The sequence below is a fragment of the Sylvia atricapilla genome, chromosome Z (assembly GCF_009819655.1).
Source record: "Sylvia atricapilla isolate bSylAtr1 chromosome Z, bSylAtr1.pri, whole genome shotgun sequence".
In the NCBI taxonomy this organism is placed as follows: Eukaryota; Metazoa; Chordata; class Aves; order Passeriformes; family Sylviidae; genus Sylvia; species Sylvia atricapilla.
This window is the reverse complement of record NC_089174.1, coordinates 22,915,988-22,932,847: the sequence shown is the minus strand read 5'-3', so window position 1 is coordinate 22,932,847 and position 16,860 is coordinate 22,915,988. Positions and strand designations below refer to the sequence as shown.

The 16,860-nt window shown below is 39.4% G+C and overlaps 1 protein-coding gene across 1 annotated transcript in view; it reads right to left on the bottom strand.

The window, feature by feature from the left end:
* Nucleotides 1-16,860, bottom strand: part of GRIN3A (glutamate ionotropic receptor NMDA type subunit 3A) — a 64,747-nt gene that overhangs the window by 42,202 nt on the left and 5,685 nt on the right. Inside the window, 1 exon segment of the mRNA XM_066340069.1 lies at nucleotides 119-723. Coding sequence (XP_066196166.1) covers nucleotides 119-723 — 605 coding nt within the window.

The window sequence follows — 16,860 nt, the reverse complement described above, 5'->3', positions numbered from 1 at the left end:
ACAGAAAATGGTACGAGGGGGAAGAAAATGATTTTTTATTGCAATACAGCAATATAGCAAATATTGCAATACAGCAAATACTACCTAAGTGGAAAAAATAGAAAAAAGCAAAACTTACTTTGACAAATACTGGCCTGAAGTGATATTCCTTTCATCAGTGTCCATGCAGTTCATAGTACTTGGAATGAGAGCCAGTTCAGGGTGGATCATGGTAGCTGCTGCCACAGCCCTAGCTACCAGCTCCATGGCATCCTGCACGTAATGCTCGAAGACTGACTGAGTTGTCTTGCCGTGAGCAATGAGACCGAGGGGCAAACCTTCTGTCCTCAGCTCCTCCACATTCTGTGAATCCCCAATAATCCAATGCAGCTCTGGAGGCATCACACCAAACTGTGTGGTTATCTCAAAAATGCTCCGTGTTTTCTCCATGTCACATCCAAACATCACCATGGTCAATGTCGTGTCTTTGATGCTCTCCAGGTAAAACTGCAAGTAGTTCAGAAGGTCACTGGTTGAAGTGAGGTTTGCTGTGATGTTTATAATGGACCCTAGATGGAACTTGGAGCTCTGTTGTGTGAGGAAGAGAAAATCTGTGATGTTCCACTCCTCCTGGCATAGCATGAGGCTGAAATTGTACCAGTTGTTCATTGCAAGGATTGAGAAAGTGACATCAGCATCAGAACTCAATGAGTTTTCTAAACTCATCTGCAGGTGAAGGGGGTTCTGTGGTTAAAAAAGTGAAAGACGATCAGAAATATACTGGACACAAGCTAATGAGTCTGATTAATTTTATACACTCTTTTCGTTCAAAGTAACCACCTGCCAATCAATAGAACTGTGTGAACAGCAGGAAAATTTATACCCAACCAGCTTAAATGGACTGTGATTCATGGGCTTCCTCTGCTAGTTTGACTCAACTGCAGCAGTCATTAATGAGCTTATTCTGACAATATGTTTTTCTTCCCACCCATTTGTCCTTTTGTGCTTCAAAGCATTCTCAAGCAAAGATTTCCCTGCACCCCTAACAGGGATATGAGAATGTATTTCCATAATGCTCGAGTTCAGTCAGACCCATTTACAAATGGCTGCCGAAAAGTTCTTTGGTAAACAATAAGAAAAAAATCAAGAAACCCCCTCAGTTCTTTTTATAATAGCTCTTTGTGTGTGTGTGTGTGTGTGTGTGTAGCTGAGGGATTTTTACAGACATATGAGTAACCTAAAAAATAAAAAAATAACCGGATGATCAAAGCACATCATGTACTGCCAACAAAACAGGACAAGTTACTGAAAGCACAAAAGGCTAAGGTGTGCAGACTGTGATTTCTGAGCTGGAAAATATTTGATAAATAAGTATTCCATACTCATTTTTTTGATATGTCGCTGATGCTATTGTAGACTTAACCCATTGTGTTTCCCAACACCATTGCCCTTGGCTTTATATTTTCCAGAAAAGAAGGGAGGATTCGAGATAATTCCTCTGTTCTCTTAAGGTGAGTAGTTCTTATTATTTGATCATTCTTTTCCCTTACTCTGATTCCTCTCCTTTCCCTGGTCTTAAAAATACTTTTTTATTTACAGTTCTAATAAGAAAGGAAAGAAGTAAAAGAATCCAAGAAATTTCTGGAAATTGGTATGAAATAATTCTTTACCCTACAAAAATGTTTCTACCAGGCTTTCAGCTAGTATATTATATATTACTCCAACTTTTTCTTTTAGTTGAGAACTTGACAATTTTCCCTGTAGCTTTCCTAAAGAAGTTGTATCACTTTACACTGGCGTAGTAATGCACCCCACACTGCCAGCAGGTATTTCCATAAAGGGCAAGTTTAAGACTTACCCCTTAAGGTAAAGAATCCAGAAAGTTTGATACCCTTCTGACAAGGATTGGCTCAGGGCCAAGAAAGAAGCATCTACTGGATCTTGTCACTGTTCTTCAAACCCTGTTATTTCTTTCTATTGGCTCTATTTCTATTTCTGTGAGCCCACAGATGCACTGACATGAGTGCTTATCATCACTGTGATTTATTAGCTGCTAAATTCTCTGTTAACGTGCTTGAAAGACAAACATTCAGCCCTGAAAAAGCAGCAAATAGACTCTTTTCTCTGTGAGGAATATTGCAAATTGAGGGCTGCAAACCTGTCTTCAGAATTTTTCTGACACAATAACATAAATTTTAATCACTTCTGCTTTAAAGTCATTTTAATTTTACTTCTGCTTAGATTTCAGCTAACTGTCTTTGCACATCATGAGAACACCACTGTAGGTGTTTGAGAGGAAGAGTAATCAATATTTCCTTTCTGCTGGGACTGAAAGAAAGGAATGCTACTTTAGACATGTTTGGATTTAATGCCTTCCTAATTATATTTTGAAAGGTTTATTTGTCATTTGTATGTAGGTTGCAGTTGAAGAAAAATACATGGATCCCACATTTCAGTAGAGAGCCTTTGATGTTAGAGTGTTCTTTATGCTTTTACATATTTTTTGTTGGTTTGTCTCTCTTTAAAGTCAACAATTACTGCTTTTTAATGAAGAACTTCTACAAATTATTCATTAAATGGTTCAGTAGTAATTGCTGAGAGTGTAATTTCATACTAAAGGTTTCTGACAAGTGAAATGATAATTTAGATGTGTACAACTTTGTAGTTATCAAGGAACACAGATTTACGAGATTTCAGCTGTGTATTGAGCTCTACTCCACCCTTATTAAAGTTCTCAGGCAAACTCTTTCTTTACCTCCCATTGAAATTAGTAGAGTTTGACTATTTCAGTTAAAATGACAATTAAAGCTCATGGAAAGTCCGTTTAAATGTCTTGAAGTTTGACTTCAAGTTGCCATTGAAGACTGGTCACCTGCACCAGATTTTCTTCAAACTACACAAACAGACAATTAAACCTTATTTGAATAATGCTAATTGTTACCTATTTTTAGTAATGTTTTTACATAGTGCCACTAGCAGAAACATCTTCTTTGTCCACAAGTGCCTAATTTTTTATTGAATGTCACCAGCTTTTCTTTTATAAATCAGCCATGACCACCTGACTTCACTATTTACTCTGTAAAGAGCATTAATTTCTGACTAATTGCCTTTGGATCAGATGCTGACAGTCTTTCCAGTGATTTTAAGTGGACCAAGCCATTCATGGAATATTAAGCTTTACATGGTCTGTTGTGTCTCTTCTCCTGCCCATCAGCAGAGACTGTAACTACTGATTTCTTTTTTGTATCCCAATTAGAGCAGTTTTCACAGGCTTTTCCCATTGCCTGAGACACCTGAGAGAGCAGGTTCATTTAACAGTTGAAACACGATTTGCATTTCATTAAGGCAGCGCTTTCCAGGCCTCCATTTCATAAGTCTGCAGGCCCATCTTTGTAAATTTTGTGAGTACATGTACCTGTAGCTGAATTAACTTGCACCCTGAAGGATCTGGTCATTTATCTCTTCAACTGAATTTGTAATGCTAATTAGGCAGAGTCACGGTGATATTTTATTTCACATTATAATAGCTTCATTAGCAGAGTTACAAGCATAGATGTGAACATTGTTTTGCTAACTGTGCAAAAGTAAAAAATGCACAGAAAATATTAAGCCCTTCTGACTCTTGGGGGCAAAGGCAGTTCTTACATATATATATATAAGTACACATATTTTTTATAAGAAACGCAAAAGGGAAAACAGTCTATGGAATTACATCAGAGAAAGTTCCACTGAAGGAAAAAAGCCCTCCTGGCTTGCAGTGCCACTGTGGGCACTCACAGCTCTATAAATGACTCAACAGCACTGTGAGCATGCTGATGCCACAGACTCAAAAACTGGGATGACTGTTTTTTGTATGGTTAAAATTAGAAAATTTAGGCCTAAAGCCCAGTTCCTTAAATTCTATGGTACTTCTTCATTTCATGCTATGAGAAAATGGGCTACAAAATGCCATTTTATTTTTTTAATGTCTGCTGCCTCTGCTGAAATGACAATACTTCAAGAAGGAGTTTGTGCTGGCAGCTGACAGACTGTGGGAAGCCCTGCCCCCTGCTTCCTGATCAGATGCCAAAGTGCCCCCTCTGCACTACATCCTATTCCCTGCCCAGCCCACTGGTGTGCTCCAGTTGCAGCTAAAAAACTGCTGTGCCCTCAGCACTATGCTGCTTCTGCTATGCAAACTTTTGGTTCTCTGGGGAAGAAAATCCCAGTCCTGCTTTGGACCAAAAACCAGTAAGTTGATATCAAAAATTCCTTTTTTCCTTGTCTTGTTCATCTGTCTCCTCATATACTGTTGTTTGACCAAGACCATGATTTCAAATGGAGTTGGTCCCCGCACCAAAGAGTATTTTTTGTAGAGAGTTTAAAAGCTCAAAAAGAGAAGCGTTCTTAGACTAGCCAGAGCTATCCTGATTCCTGCAGCAAAAGAAGTCTGGCATCCATCCAGGCAATGCTTACACGAAAATCCTAAAAATGCACTGACTGCCAATTTAAAAAATCACTATACCACAGGAGTTGGCTTAATTTAAATCTTAACTTAGTTTGTCTTGAAAATTTTTTCTTTTATTAGACCAGACAGACATGACTTGAGGTTGCCAGCTCTAATGGTACACGAAAATACTCCAAACTAATCTGAATATGTACAGCTTTATACAATGTAAAAGAGGCAATCTAAAATATGAACTTTCAGCTTCTCTTTGAAAGTAGGGTCCATTATTTATCTGAATAGTTACTTACAAATTATCCTAAATAATATTATTTCAAAAACTTCAACGTGTTCTTTGCTCCAGCAAGAAAACAATTTTCCAACATTCAAAGTTCAATAAAGAACATTTCATACAGATCCAAGAGGGAGAATAGTTATCACTTCCCTAAAATTTGCTTTTATAGTTTAAAAAAGGTACATGGTCACTTGTGCAAATAGGAGTTGTGCTAATTCTCCATGACATTTCTTTAAAATGGCAATACAATTCAGATGGAAGGAAGTGGTGGCCAGATCCATGTCTGTGGCACTCACTCCCAGGTGCCACAGGATTGTCTTCAGTGTTTAAAAAGCCCTTGCAAACATTTGGGCAAAAGCTGCCAGGAGCTGCTGTGTGTGGAGGTCTGAATGGACAACTGAAGTGGGTGAAGACTTGCCAGAAGGAGCTGGCTGCCCCACTACAAGTCTTCCCACACCTGTAAAGAATACAAAACACAGTGACTATTCAACTAAGAGCATATTTTGGTGTTTCTTCTGATTGCCACTGTGGGCCTGAATAGCTGGAAAATAGCTGAATAGCTATCAAGCAATCTCTAAATTCCCATATGAAGCTATTTTGAGATTGAGAAGTTCCTTTAATGCAACAATATATTCTGAGAGTGAAAAATAAGTGAACCTGTAATAACAAGGGATTTGTCCCATGAGAATCAGTGAAGAAAATATGTAAACAATCTGAGAATAGAAAGATTTCACACATAAGTAAAATACCTTTTACTAACCAATAGAATAATTAACAAGAAAACTATTAATCAATTAGATGTTGCCCTCGAGGTTTGTGAAAACTGTATAAAAGACAGCATGTGGCCATAAAAAAGAGCCTTCTGAAGATTTTACCGTGTCACTCTGTGTTTAGTATCTGCCCTAACAACAACATCTCTGAGTGCTTTTCAGAGAGAAGCACCTCACAAGTACCGGTGATTTGCACATCCCTACTATCAGTCCAAAGGGATCCATTACAGAAGAGTTCTGAAGCAGGCAGTCTTGAGTTTTCCATGTATTATTCAGAGGCAATGCACGGGGAGAGGCTCTTTCCCCCCAGTTTTTGGTTCAAGCAACTCAGATTTTGACAGAAGCAGAGCCAAAACAGCAGCAACACATTGAAGCAGATACTACAAGTACTCTGGGCTTGCTGAAATTTGTCTCCTTCCTCCTCACATCTGAGGTGTGATAGAGAAAGACTCTGTTGCTGTAAAGAAATTTTGGTAACACACCAGTGCTGCTGGTTTAACTTGGAGAGAACTATTTAATCAGATACAAGGGCACTCTGTGCTCTTTATTATATTCCCCATTAACACCTGCAGCAAGGAATAAAATCTGATGGAGCACTGTTTTCAATCACTAGTGCAATTACAGCATGGCTTGAAACTGTTCTCTATCCTTCCTGAGCATTTGCATTCCCCATACCCTCAGCAGCTCTGTCCCCAAGAAGGTGTTTCCCTCCTCTTCTCTATAGTTCTTTTCTTCTGCCTGTCAAAGAAATACCCATGCAGTGATCCACAGGGCATTCCTGAAATGATAGATGCATATGGCAATACACAGCAGGGGAAATTAATCCTGACCCATGTCCCATTCCTCAGAAAGCCAGCACCGTCTCATCATTGCATCCTCTTCTGCTGGGCCTTGCTCCAGGCATGTTTCACAGGATTAATTTTAGCTACAAGGGCATTTTGCTCTATATTGATTTGGTTGTATGAAAGATAGCTGAGAATTAAACTTGCAAATCCTGATATCTTAACTCTATTAAATGAGGCAGGGTAGATTAAGTTAGTAGTTAGTAGTTCATCTTTCTGAGGCTAGGCATTAAAAACATGGCTCTAAGGTGAATTCTTAGGTGTATGTGGCTTGGCTGAAAACCAGGATCAGAATTTAAACAGCTTCACTTGAGGTTTCTTATTTAATACATCAAGGATTTAATTGGAAAGATGGGAAATAAGGAAAAGAGTTAATATGGGCTGTCATGGCATGGGATGAGTGGGGGGAAAAAAATCAAACATCTCTTTTAAAAACAAATACAGTCTGCATGTCATGGGATGCAGGGAACTGACAAAGGGGATAGGCCACTGAACTGTGCTGTCCTGAGTGGACTTGTAATGCCTCTTCCTGCTCTCAGCTGAAGCCCACAGTGAAGCCCAGGGTCAGAGAGTCTCATCCTGCATGGGCGTCCTCAGCTCATTTGGTACCTTTCACTAACCAGACAGTGAATTCTCCCTTCCTCAGCAGGGGGCAAACCCAAATAAACTGGGATTTGTGATGTTTGTAAGATCCTCAGCTACAGACTTACTACCTTCAACATAAGATAGGAATCTGAAATTTGAAAATGCACCAAAGCCTAGTGGCTTCTACCCACTGCAAATGCTTTCACCACTGCTCCCTACTTTTAATTCCCAATACTGTCCTAAAACGTCATTAACAAAAATACCTGAAAGATGAGCCACTGTGTAGAAGTTTCATGGCTGTATTTTGAAATTGCTTTTTCTGAGCATGAAAAACCACAAAATCAGGTAAGCTCTTGTAACCAGGAAGTGCCCAACCCCCACCCCCAAAAGCAGAAGCATTTGAGTTTCCAATAAAGCGTTATAGCAACAACCCAAAAATGTGTGTGACTGCACAGAGCCCGTTACCAAGCACACAGGAGAAGAGGAGGAGAAGAAAGAGGAGGAGGAAGAGGAGGTGGAGGAAGAAGGGGCACAAGCTGGCTGTTGAATATAGAAGCTGGGCAATCCAGTTTGAAATTCCTGCCTCATCTCAGTGTGCAAACCCCACTGTAAAATGGGGATTACCCCCTCCACAGTGGCCCAGAGGGACACATCACCACCAGGATTCTCACTCATTGTAAGGCTTACAGCAAGATAAATACTTCACAGCTTTTTACACAGGCACAGACCAGAGGCAAAAAAAGAAAAAAAAAAAAGAAGAAAAAGGGATCAAATAATACATCAATCCTTTACCAGAAGCAGAATCTAAGATCCAAATCTCCACTTCTTTGCTGTGCTAGACACAACTGCTTCAATATATAAAAACTATGGAGAAGTGACAGCCATTTCTTTTATGTGTTGTTAAATAGTTTGGGTATTTGCACCATTAGACTGCTCTGGTGCACTGGCACACTTCCAACATCCCACTGAAAATCTCATCAGGACGCCACATCTATGGGCATTTTGATACTGTGATTTCCACATAAGTTTTAAGGGGATATAAGCAAGTACTAATGGTCCGCTGTATTCCAAAAGTGTCCTGAATACAGCCGTGAAACAGTCTCTTGCTGTAGTAGGTACCTCAGAGGGCAGAAAATGGTTTACAATCAGTATTATGCGGAGTTTTGGGAGAATGTGTCAAAAATCATCACCCATCCCTGTCTCACTCTTGGATTTATAATGTACAAGATCATCAAGCGAGCATTTACAGCTCCTACTTGTGACTCAATCTTCCGGCCTCATCTAAGTGCCTGACAGAATACACAACACCTTCATCTCTCTACTACACACAAATACTTGGCACGACTACGGCTACCAGGTTTGGTTTAACTCTGCACCTATCACAGTCATTTGGACCAAGAATGAAGTGATTGCACAACATTTGTAAGTCACAACAAAATATGAATCATACATATTAATCCCTCTTTTGAATCATGATTAGATTCAGTGGAGCAGTGATAACTGAGGCTTTAAGCAATGTGTCCATCCATAAATAATTCAGCATACTACTCTTACCAGGCAAGACCTTTATGGTAGGGAAGTTCAGTACACTCATAGGAAAAAGATAGTCAGAAGGAAATGGACAAATTGTTGAGACATAATTAAATACCAATTTAACTTCTTTGTTAACAAAATTCTTCATCCTACCTATTTATCTAAAATCTTATATATACTGATACCTTACATTGCTTGAGGGGAAAGGGAAAAAAATCTGTTGCAGCACATTAATAGTGGTTGGCCTTGTTTATGAGAAAACAATGAAAGTAACAGAAACAATTTAATAGACTGGATGTTGGTGAATCTAGTTTTGATACTGGTTGTATCTTCTCTGTTGCAATTCTTTTAAATTTTCACTGTCTCCATATCCTCCTATTATGAAATAATGTCTTATAATCTCCATTAAAAATTAATGTACCTCCTCCTTAGAATTATGTAGGCTTGAAAAACCCTGCAACAGCTGAACAGCCACTACACTCATTGCAGAGCACCAATTACCCAAGCATATTGGGCATTTAGTTAATTTATTAAGAGCTTTAGCATCTGCTTGGGCTGCATATTTCTGTTAGTCAAAAGGCTCCCAAACATTCTTGATCACATGAATCAATAAACTCTTGTCTGTGCTTGAGCTTCCTACAGATACACAAGCTCATGGCCCAGCTCTCCCCACCCTCACCCATGGGATGATGCCTATGGATGCTATGCTCTCTACAGGTCAGCTTTCTGACCCTGAAGACAGTTATTCCAGCTGACAATGAGGCTCTGAGGTCTCAGAAATGAACTCTTAAGAGTGTTTTGATGCACTTAGGCAGCCAGTGGTTGAGTCTCTGGACCTTCTGGATGCAGCAGAACAGGATGCAACAGATACAACATCAAATATTTGCATTGCTGAGAATCTGAGAGCATCAGATATATTAATGGACCTGCCTGTGTACCCTGCCCTCCTCTGCACCTAAAAACTTGTAAGTTAACTTGCAAGTGACTTAAAAACTCTAAAAACACAGCAGCTGTTACTCCTCTTAAACAGCTCCTCACTCATCAGACCCACCATCCCTCCAACAGCTTCGCCAGTCCGGTGTTACCAAAACTAATAAACACAGTCAAGTCTAACACTACGAGTTTTACAAGCTAGAAAAAATAATGACATTCACGAATTTAGCAAATGAGACAGAAGTTATGAATTTTATGATCTGGGAGCTAGTCTTGAGTTATATAAAACACACTGAGTTAGGTATTCACAAAATTGCTCCAGTGTAATTGTCGGCACATGGATTGTTTGCAAACAGCTTGCATAAACTACTTAGTGTTAATCATTTGTTCCATGACATAGTTAGTCATGCACTATTTCTGCTCCTCAAGTGGGTGATTGTATCCTCCTGAAAGAGAGGGTAAGAACCACTGAAAATGAGGTGTCCCCTGCAAGTTTAATACAGATAAGTGCCTTTGATAAAATATGGGAGCATCATGTCTCACTAATCTCTTCAAGATGTTTGTGTCCCTCCATCCCCATGCAGATAATCCACAATCACTCCAGAGTCTGGTGAACCAAAGCCTGGGGACAAGGAATTCATGTTGACTATTTCTGGCACCACGATTCTTTTTATCACTCTGAACAAGGGGGAGTATTGCAGAGGAGTATCTAATTCCCCCAGACAAGCTGAGAGGAAGGGATGACAGATCAGTGCTCCTAAGAGTTTGGCAAGAGCAAGAAAACTGCTGTCTCTCTCTCTGCCCGAAACAGTATTGCTTCAGGGAGAGAGAACCTCCAGCAAAAACAGTCACAAAAGGAAGGTATATTCCCTGAAGACACAGGAATATTGTGATTTTATTTCTTTCTACTTTTCAGTTTTAATTATTTACATTGTGTTAACACTTGAATGCAAGCCTTGCCAGTCTAAGATACAGAATCCTAGAATGGTTTGTGTTGGAAGGCACCTTACCCGCTTGCCAAGGGCAGGATACCATCCCCAACAGCAACTTGCTACAAGCCCCATCCAGCCTGTCATTGAACAGGAACGGGGACTGTATTACAGTTATTACAGCAATGTGCAGAATTATAGATCCACACACTTCAGTGACCTTGGATGGAACTAAAGAAGGTGTAAAACTATAAGTTGAATTGAATTTTGTTGCAATAAAGCTTTGATACCCCAGAAGTGCTCCTTGAGGTACCTGGCAAACTAGAGTGGAACCATAAGTGGCAGTGAGAATAAAAGCAACAAAGGGAGACTCACAGAAACCTGGATCTTCTGTTAAAGCATGCCACAGCACCACACATTTTCAGTGGCAGCCAGATGAGGTAGTCATTTTCTACAGACAGGCAACATGTCATGGTTAATTCTGACATCCTCTGGCAACTTGTCATCTTCCAGAGAAGACTTCCAACAAAGCACAAAAATACATCTGGAGTTCTTCATGCCTGGACTGGTAAACCAGCAGCTATTCTAGTACTCAGTCCAGTGTATTCTCCTCTGGTTGTAATTGTATTGAAGAGGACTGGATTTCACATTGGAAACCCTTGTTCAGTGGTCAGACTGCAGACTCATTTCTTTTGCTCTTACTGATAATAATAGGCCATTTTGCTGCTTACTATTCTCTATTGAAATTGTAGTAATTTTGTATGACTCTCGGAAGACATGCATTTGCTCTCATAATGCTGGCATAATATGGATCTACAAAGAGATGAATTGCCTAAATTATTCTTGATCACAGTGAATTGCTTTCTATAGGTTTTTAGGCAAAGTGGGAGCTCTCTGGTGAAAATAAGTCAAATTCAAGTAAAATTAAAGTTTAGAGTTGACAGAAATCTTAAGCTTGATTATGAATATATTTTTTGTATCACAGCAACAAACTACAGATCCTGTTGGACTAGTTCTTCATTCAAAGCAAAACAATACCAAACTTAAATGAAGTCCAAATATTTCTTTCTTTTTTTTTTTTTTTTTTTTTTTTAATTATGCCAGTTGCATCAGAAACGGCATGCAGGCACTCATAAAACTGAAATGATTTGCTTCAGCTGTTCTTGTTCTCATCATATGAACATTCTCTCCTTTTCATGAACACTTCAGTAACCAAATTACACTAAGACAAATGCTCATAGAAAATGCACAGCAAAACCAAACACTTGGAGTATTTGCAAGTTCCAGATTCCATGTATATCTCCAATTCTTGTGCTTATTTGACTAGGGGAAAAAAAAAAGAATCATGGGCTTAGCAAAACAACCAAAACTATATCTGTCTCAGACTAGTCCTTACTCAAAGCCAGTGACTTAAAAGGAAGTAACCCCATAGATGTTTTTGAAGACTATGGGATGCTGCCATTCCTTTGTTCTGGCTTGTTCCAGAAATTTCAAGTGGTTTTCAGGCAGAGAGAAAAAAGTCTGTGATTATCAGATATATTATTCACTGTGAATTCTCACTTGATTTTCCTCTTAAAGTACAGTTCTGGGGGGGAATACAAAGGCAGTATGAGCCAGTCAACAAGCTCCCATTCCCTGTCAAACAGAGCATCTTTCTTCTGCTGTGTGGCACTCCTGCATCCCACTACAGGCCTAAATTTGCCACTCACAAACCTGTAAGGGTTGTGAGGACATTGTGGCACAGCTCACTTCCACATAACTGCATGTTACATATTTATATGCACTGTCAAAATGGTGGGAAGATACAAAACTGTGTTTCACTGGAATCCAGCAGGCTGAGCTATTTATAAATAAGTGCCTTATTTTTGGTGCTCTTCAGTGCAGATGAACAGTGAGTGATGAGCAATTTATGTTGCTGATCATTTGTATCACAATAGAACCTTGCAGTCTTTTTCTGCAGTATAAGTTCAGGATCTGTAGTATCCTACAGTCCTGCAGGACCTCAGTACAAAGGCCAGAGGGCAAGACAAATAAAGGATGAAATGAGCATGCCACACAGAAAATTGAAGTGTAGATAGATAACAGAGCATCTGAAAAAATATTTGAGCATTCCTGGGGATTCTGGGCATCAATATCCAAAACAGACCCACCACTCATCTCTCTCTCTAGAAACAAACTCTCAGTATGAAGGAATCCTTTCCCAAGAGTATTCCATGGGGAATTTCTAATTTAGATAACGGAAGAAAACATTAAACAAAATATAGCTTAATGAACATGAAATAAAACTCTTGAGAAGGATGACAAGCTCTGAAGAAATCTTAGGGGTATAACTGAAGTGAAAAAGGAGGTTTCAATTAACAAGCTTGTAAGCATCCTATACTATGTAAATAATTCATGTGTATAGAAAGATGATCATAATTTTGACTTCCCTGTGTTGACTGCTGATGCAAGATGCCTAATCACATGGCACAGGAGTATTCTTAACCATACCAGCCTACCTAGGATGTTTCCATACTAATACATTGTGATTGGAACTTTTATAGAGGTGATTAATGGATGTTTTTTCTCTCCCTGTTATCTCCGAGGAAGAAACACTTATGCCATATTTTACTATTTCCCTGGTCATGAGCTCTGCAGCAGACAATTTCACAGAATGTTCTGGGTGGGGAGTGACCTTGAAGACCATTGCATTCCAACCCTCTGCCATGGGCAGGGACACCTTCCACCAGACCAGATTGCTCAAAGCTCCATCCAACCTGGCCTTCAACACTTCCAGGGGCAGAAGATGAGACATCTGAAATTTTCATTCTTTGACATTAAAACAAAAAAATACCAATGCTTTCTGCTGCAACTACCCGTGTTTGCCTCAAAGCTGTCAGTGGGTATCTAAGTCGCCTCTGAGCTCTGTAGTTTATCACCTATCATACACAGAATTTAAGCAGAGGAAACCCAGGCACATAAACTCTTCATCTTGTTGCCCTTCCAAGGCAGAGGTAAAATGAGCTCTATGGTATTAGCACACTAAAACAATGTAAATCATACCTCAAACATTTTCAGTACACGCTCAAAGGAGGGCAGCTTCAAGTAAAGGTTGGATCTGTTTTCCCCACTTTTGATACTTACATTGAGTACAGAAAATTCTTGAAAACAACTGCTGTCTTATAGAAAGCAGCTACATATGTGAGTATTACAGACTCAGAAAGTAATAATTAATTATGCTTTCACCTAAAAGAGCACCAGAAAATTATCTAATTTTACTATTTCCCTGGTCATGAACTCAATGATACTGACTTTTCATCTGATTTACAAAATAAAACTATCTTTTTAAGCCAGTTTGAGTGAGTATGCTATTAAAATGAGTGTAATGCAACTGCTTTATCAGTAGCATGACTGAGAGAGGCTGGTGCATAATTCAGGTGCTCTTTCTGGTTATTATTTTCTCTGTCTAATAGCTCTTTCTTTGCAACGAATGCAAAACTTGGTTTTTAAAATCCCAGTTGATGCTTGAAGATCTGTCTTGTCTTTTAACTCTGTCTCAACTTAAAAAGTCTTGTAAAATGTCATATGAACAGCATGGGCAATTGTTTCCTTCACAGTCTTGAAGAAGTTGGAAGTGGGATAGCATGCCTTCAGGGAAATACTGAGAGTTTAAAATAGGCCTGTGCAGAACGTTCATAGATTTTTATAATCCACTCAAATGCTTTCCACACTGTAAAACAGGCTTTGGGAATTATCATCACTGATAAAAGTGAGTGAAGGAAGAGTAATAAAAATACCATATAAATAAGAGGAAAAAATGGTGGACTGCTTCTTCTGAGCTCCCAGCATTTGAATTTTCCTATATAATAATCAGAATCAAATGATCACAGTAATTTCCTCATTTACTGTGGTTGAGTAATTACAGTACTGTAATTCACAGCTGATGGTACACCTGTGCCCACCTTCACTCCTCCACCCACCATCTACAGCCTGCAGCCACCCTGGTCAAAACATTTCAGATAAAAGCTAATTATCCAGCGCTCATACTGTACACCAGACCCTTCCAAACTGCTGCCAACTGGAAACCTTCCCATCAGCTTCTGAGGGCTCTCCCAGCTCACCATTCCTGCAGTAGGGAGCATCTGAGAGGTTCAGCATTATCTCCCCACTCACAAGGCACTCAGAGCTCACAGAGGCACAGGGGTGGGTGCCTGGCACAGAGGTGGCATCTGCTTTCTGCTTGAACCAACAGGATATTCCTGTACTCCAGGGATGCAAGATGCTCATCAGTGGCTATATGGACCTACACCTCAGGGAAATGACACATGGAGCTCAGGTATGAGAGGTGAACATCAAGACTGAACAGATGCTCTGGAACTCTGTCTGCAGCCAAATCCAAGTCTTAACACCAGCTGCACACAAACTTTTGGTTGCAATGCCCCACAAGGGCAGCACGTAATGTTACAATGGCTGTGGTAATGCCTGTCTCAGTTCTTCATGGAGCTGTCCATAATTACCAAGAGCAATGTTATCAGCTTGCTGTGACAGCTGTGAAGCACTTGGGGCCAGGCTGTGAACTTCTGAGTCATACTGATGAGGAGCCCCTTGAACAAGCAGCTTTGTTTGAGTGTGACTCCTTTAATAAATGAATCATCTATCAGTGCTGCCTACTCAAGCTTGAATCCTTCTCTCAGTTCTCTTGCTACTTCCACCATCTGCACACCCTTTCCTTGTGGTGATGAGAACCAATTTGGCTGACTGACAAGGTATGGGGAAAATGTGGAGTCTTTCAGGGGCAGACCACAAGAACAGTCACTAATGTCCAAAGCTCCAATCCTAAAGTCCCTGTGCCTGAATCTGCTCCCATTTATTAGGAAATCCCTTCTGGGTACCTACTGGTATGATGCTGCATGCATCCCAGTAACCTGGTGTTCCCAAATCCTAATCAGAAGATGACTCTGGTTCCCAAAGCATCACAAGGACTCTGACCATAATTCTCATCATGAAGTTCAAAAAGAGGCTTCCGTTAATCACATCCAACCACACAAAGGCCTCACACTCTTTGCAAGACATCCCTCTGGCAACAGCAATAAACCATTACCTACCTCTGACATAATCCCTCTTCCCATCACTGCTTCCTAGATGCTGGTCTAATCAGTTTCCTGAGAAGTCTGCAGGAAAGATAATGCATTTTGGGGGCAGCAAAATATTTTTCTGGGCAAGCATTACTCACTGGAATTCAGCTTATTTTGTCCTTCCTTCCCCTGCATCACTGAGATATGATGTTTCCAGTTTCTTGCTTCATTTTCTTGTTCCTCCTCTTTTCTCTGGATGCTTTTAGCTCTTCAGAACAAACTCTGCAATGTACAACTATTTGTGTTGCAGTGAGATCTGATGCACTCTCATTCCAGCAAATTGAGAAGACAACCCTTCCACTCTTTAAAAGCCCTTCAGTAAGACCCACAGAAACATGGGCTTGTAGTCTGAGTCTTTATTGGAAGGCAAATTTATGTTTTTAAAAGAAACTGCTTTTTCCAATTTTTTGCTGATTACAATTAATACAGAATTTCTATCCATGTTATGCCTGGTTTTATTTCTCATTTAAAAATTAATTGGAAATCCAGAAAGGGAAATAATAGAACATGATATAAACATGTTATTTGAGGGCTTAAAACTGTAACTAGATCTGCACAACTGAAACTCCAAACACTATGTTGTTTTCAATATTTCATGGGTTTAAATAGTAAACAATTTATTATTAAATTTATTTAACAATTTAGTTATTAAATTTTTAAGCAATTTAGTATTAAATTTATAATAAATTATTAAATATACCCTAAATGAGAACTTCTGTAAGTAGTCTTTGAATTTAATCACAAAAAATAAGCCAAATAGCACATCCCAAGATCCTTTGATGGTTTCTATAGCTCTACTTCGACTCTTTTTTGTGGACAAATTCTTGGGGGAAATTATGTTGAATACTCCAGCTTACTTTTCTTTGTTAACAATCTGTTCAGTACAGTCACTTATGTACTCATATAGAATCTGACAGCAGGTTGCCTTCAAATTTGTCTATTCTAGGCAAAATTATAATTTTTACTTAGTGGATTAAGCCAAGTATTCTTTTATGTTTCTTCTGATGATGCCTGTTCTTCAGCAAACTAATAATCAATGATTTAAGGCTGTCATATTTTAATCACTCACCACTGACAGGAGTTTGTGCAGTGCATTATGAAAGACCTAGCAGCGAGGAAGACATTGTTTTGTGAACACCCAAAATAGAAAAGAGCCAAACCCAAAATAAACTCATGTATGGTACTGAATTTTATGTTAACTCAGCTTTTCTGCATTGAAGAATTAGCATGGGATGAGGAAGGAGAAAATCTCGTTACTGGACAATTCTGAGTGAGTACTATCCTGGCAAGTTTCTGGCTCCTTCTGTCTCCAGGGAACTTTAAAACTGAGCAACCAGAGGCAAGAACTGAAGTAAAAGCATTCTCGTCACTTTCCTGCATTCTGAAAAGGGATCCTTTGCAGTTGTGATTAACTGAATCTTCCTTAAACTCTCCAATTCAAATAAAGAGGCTAGTTT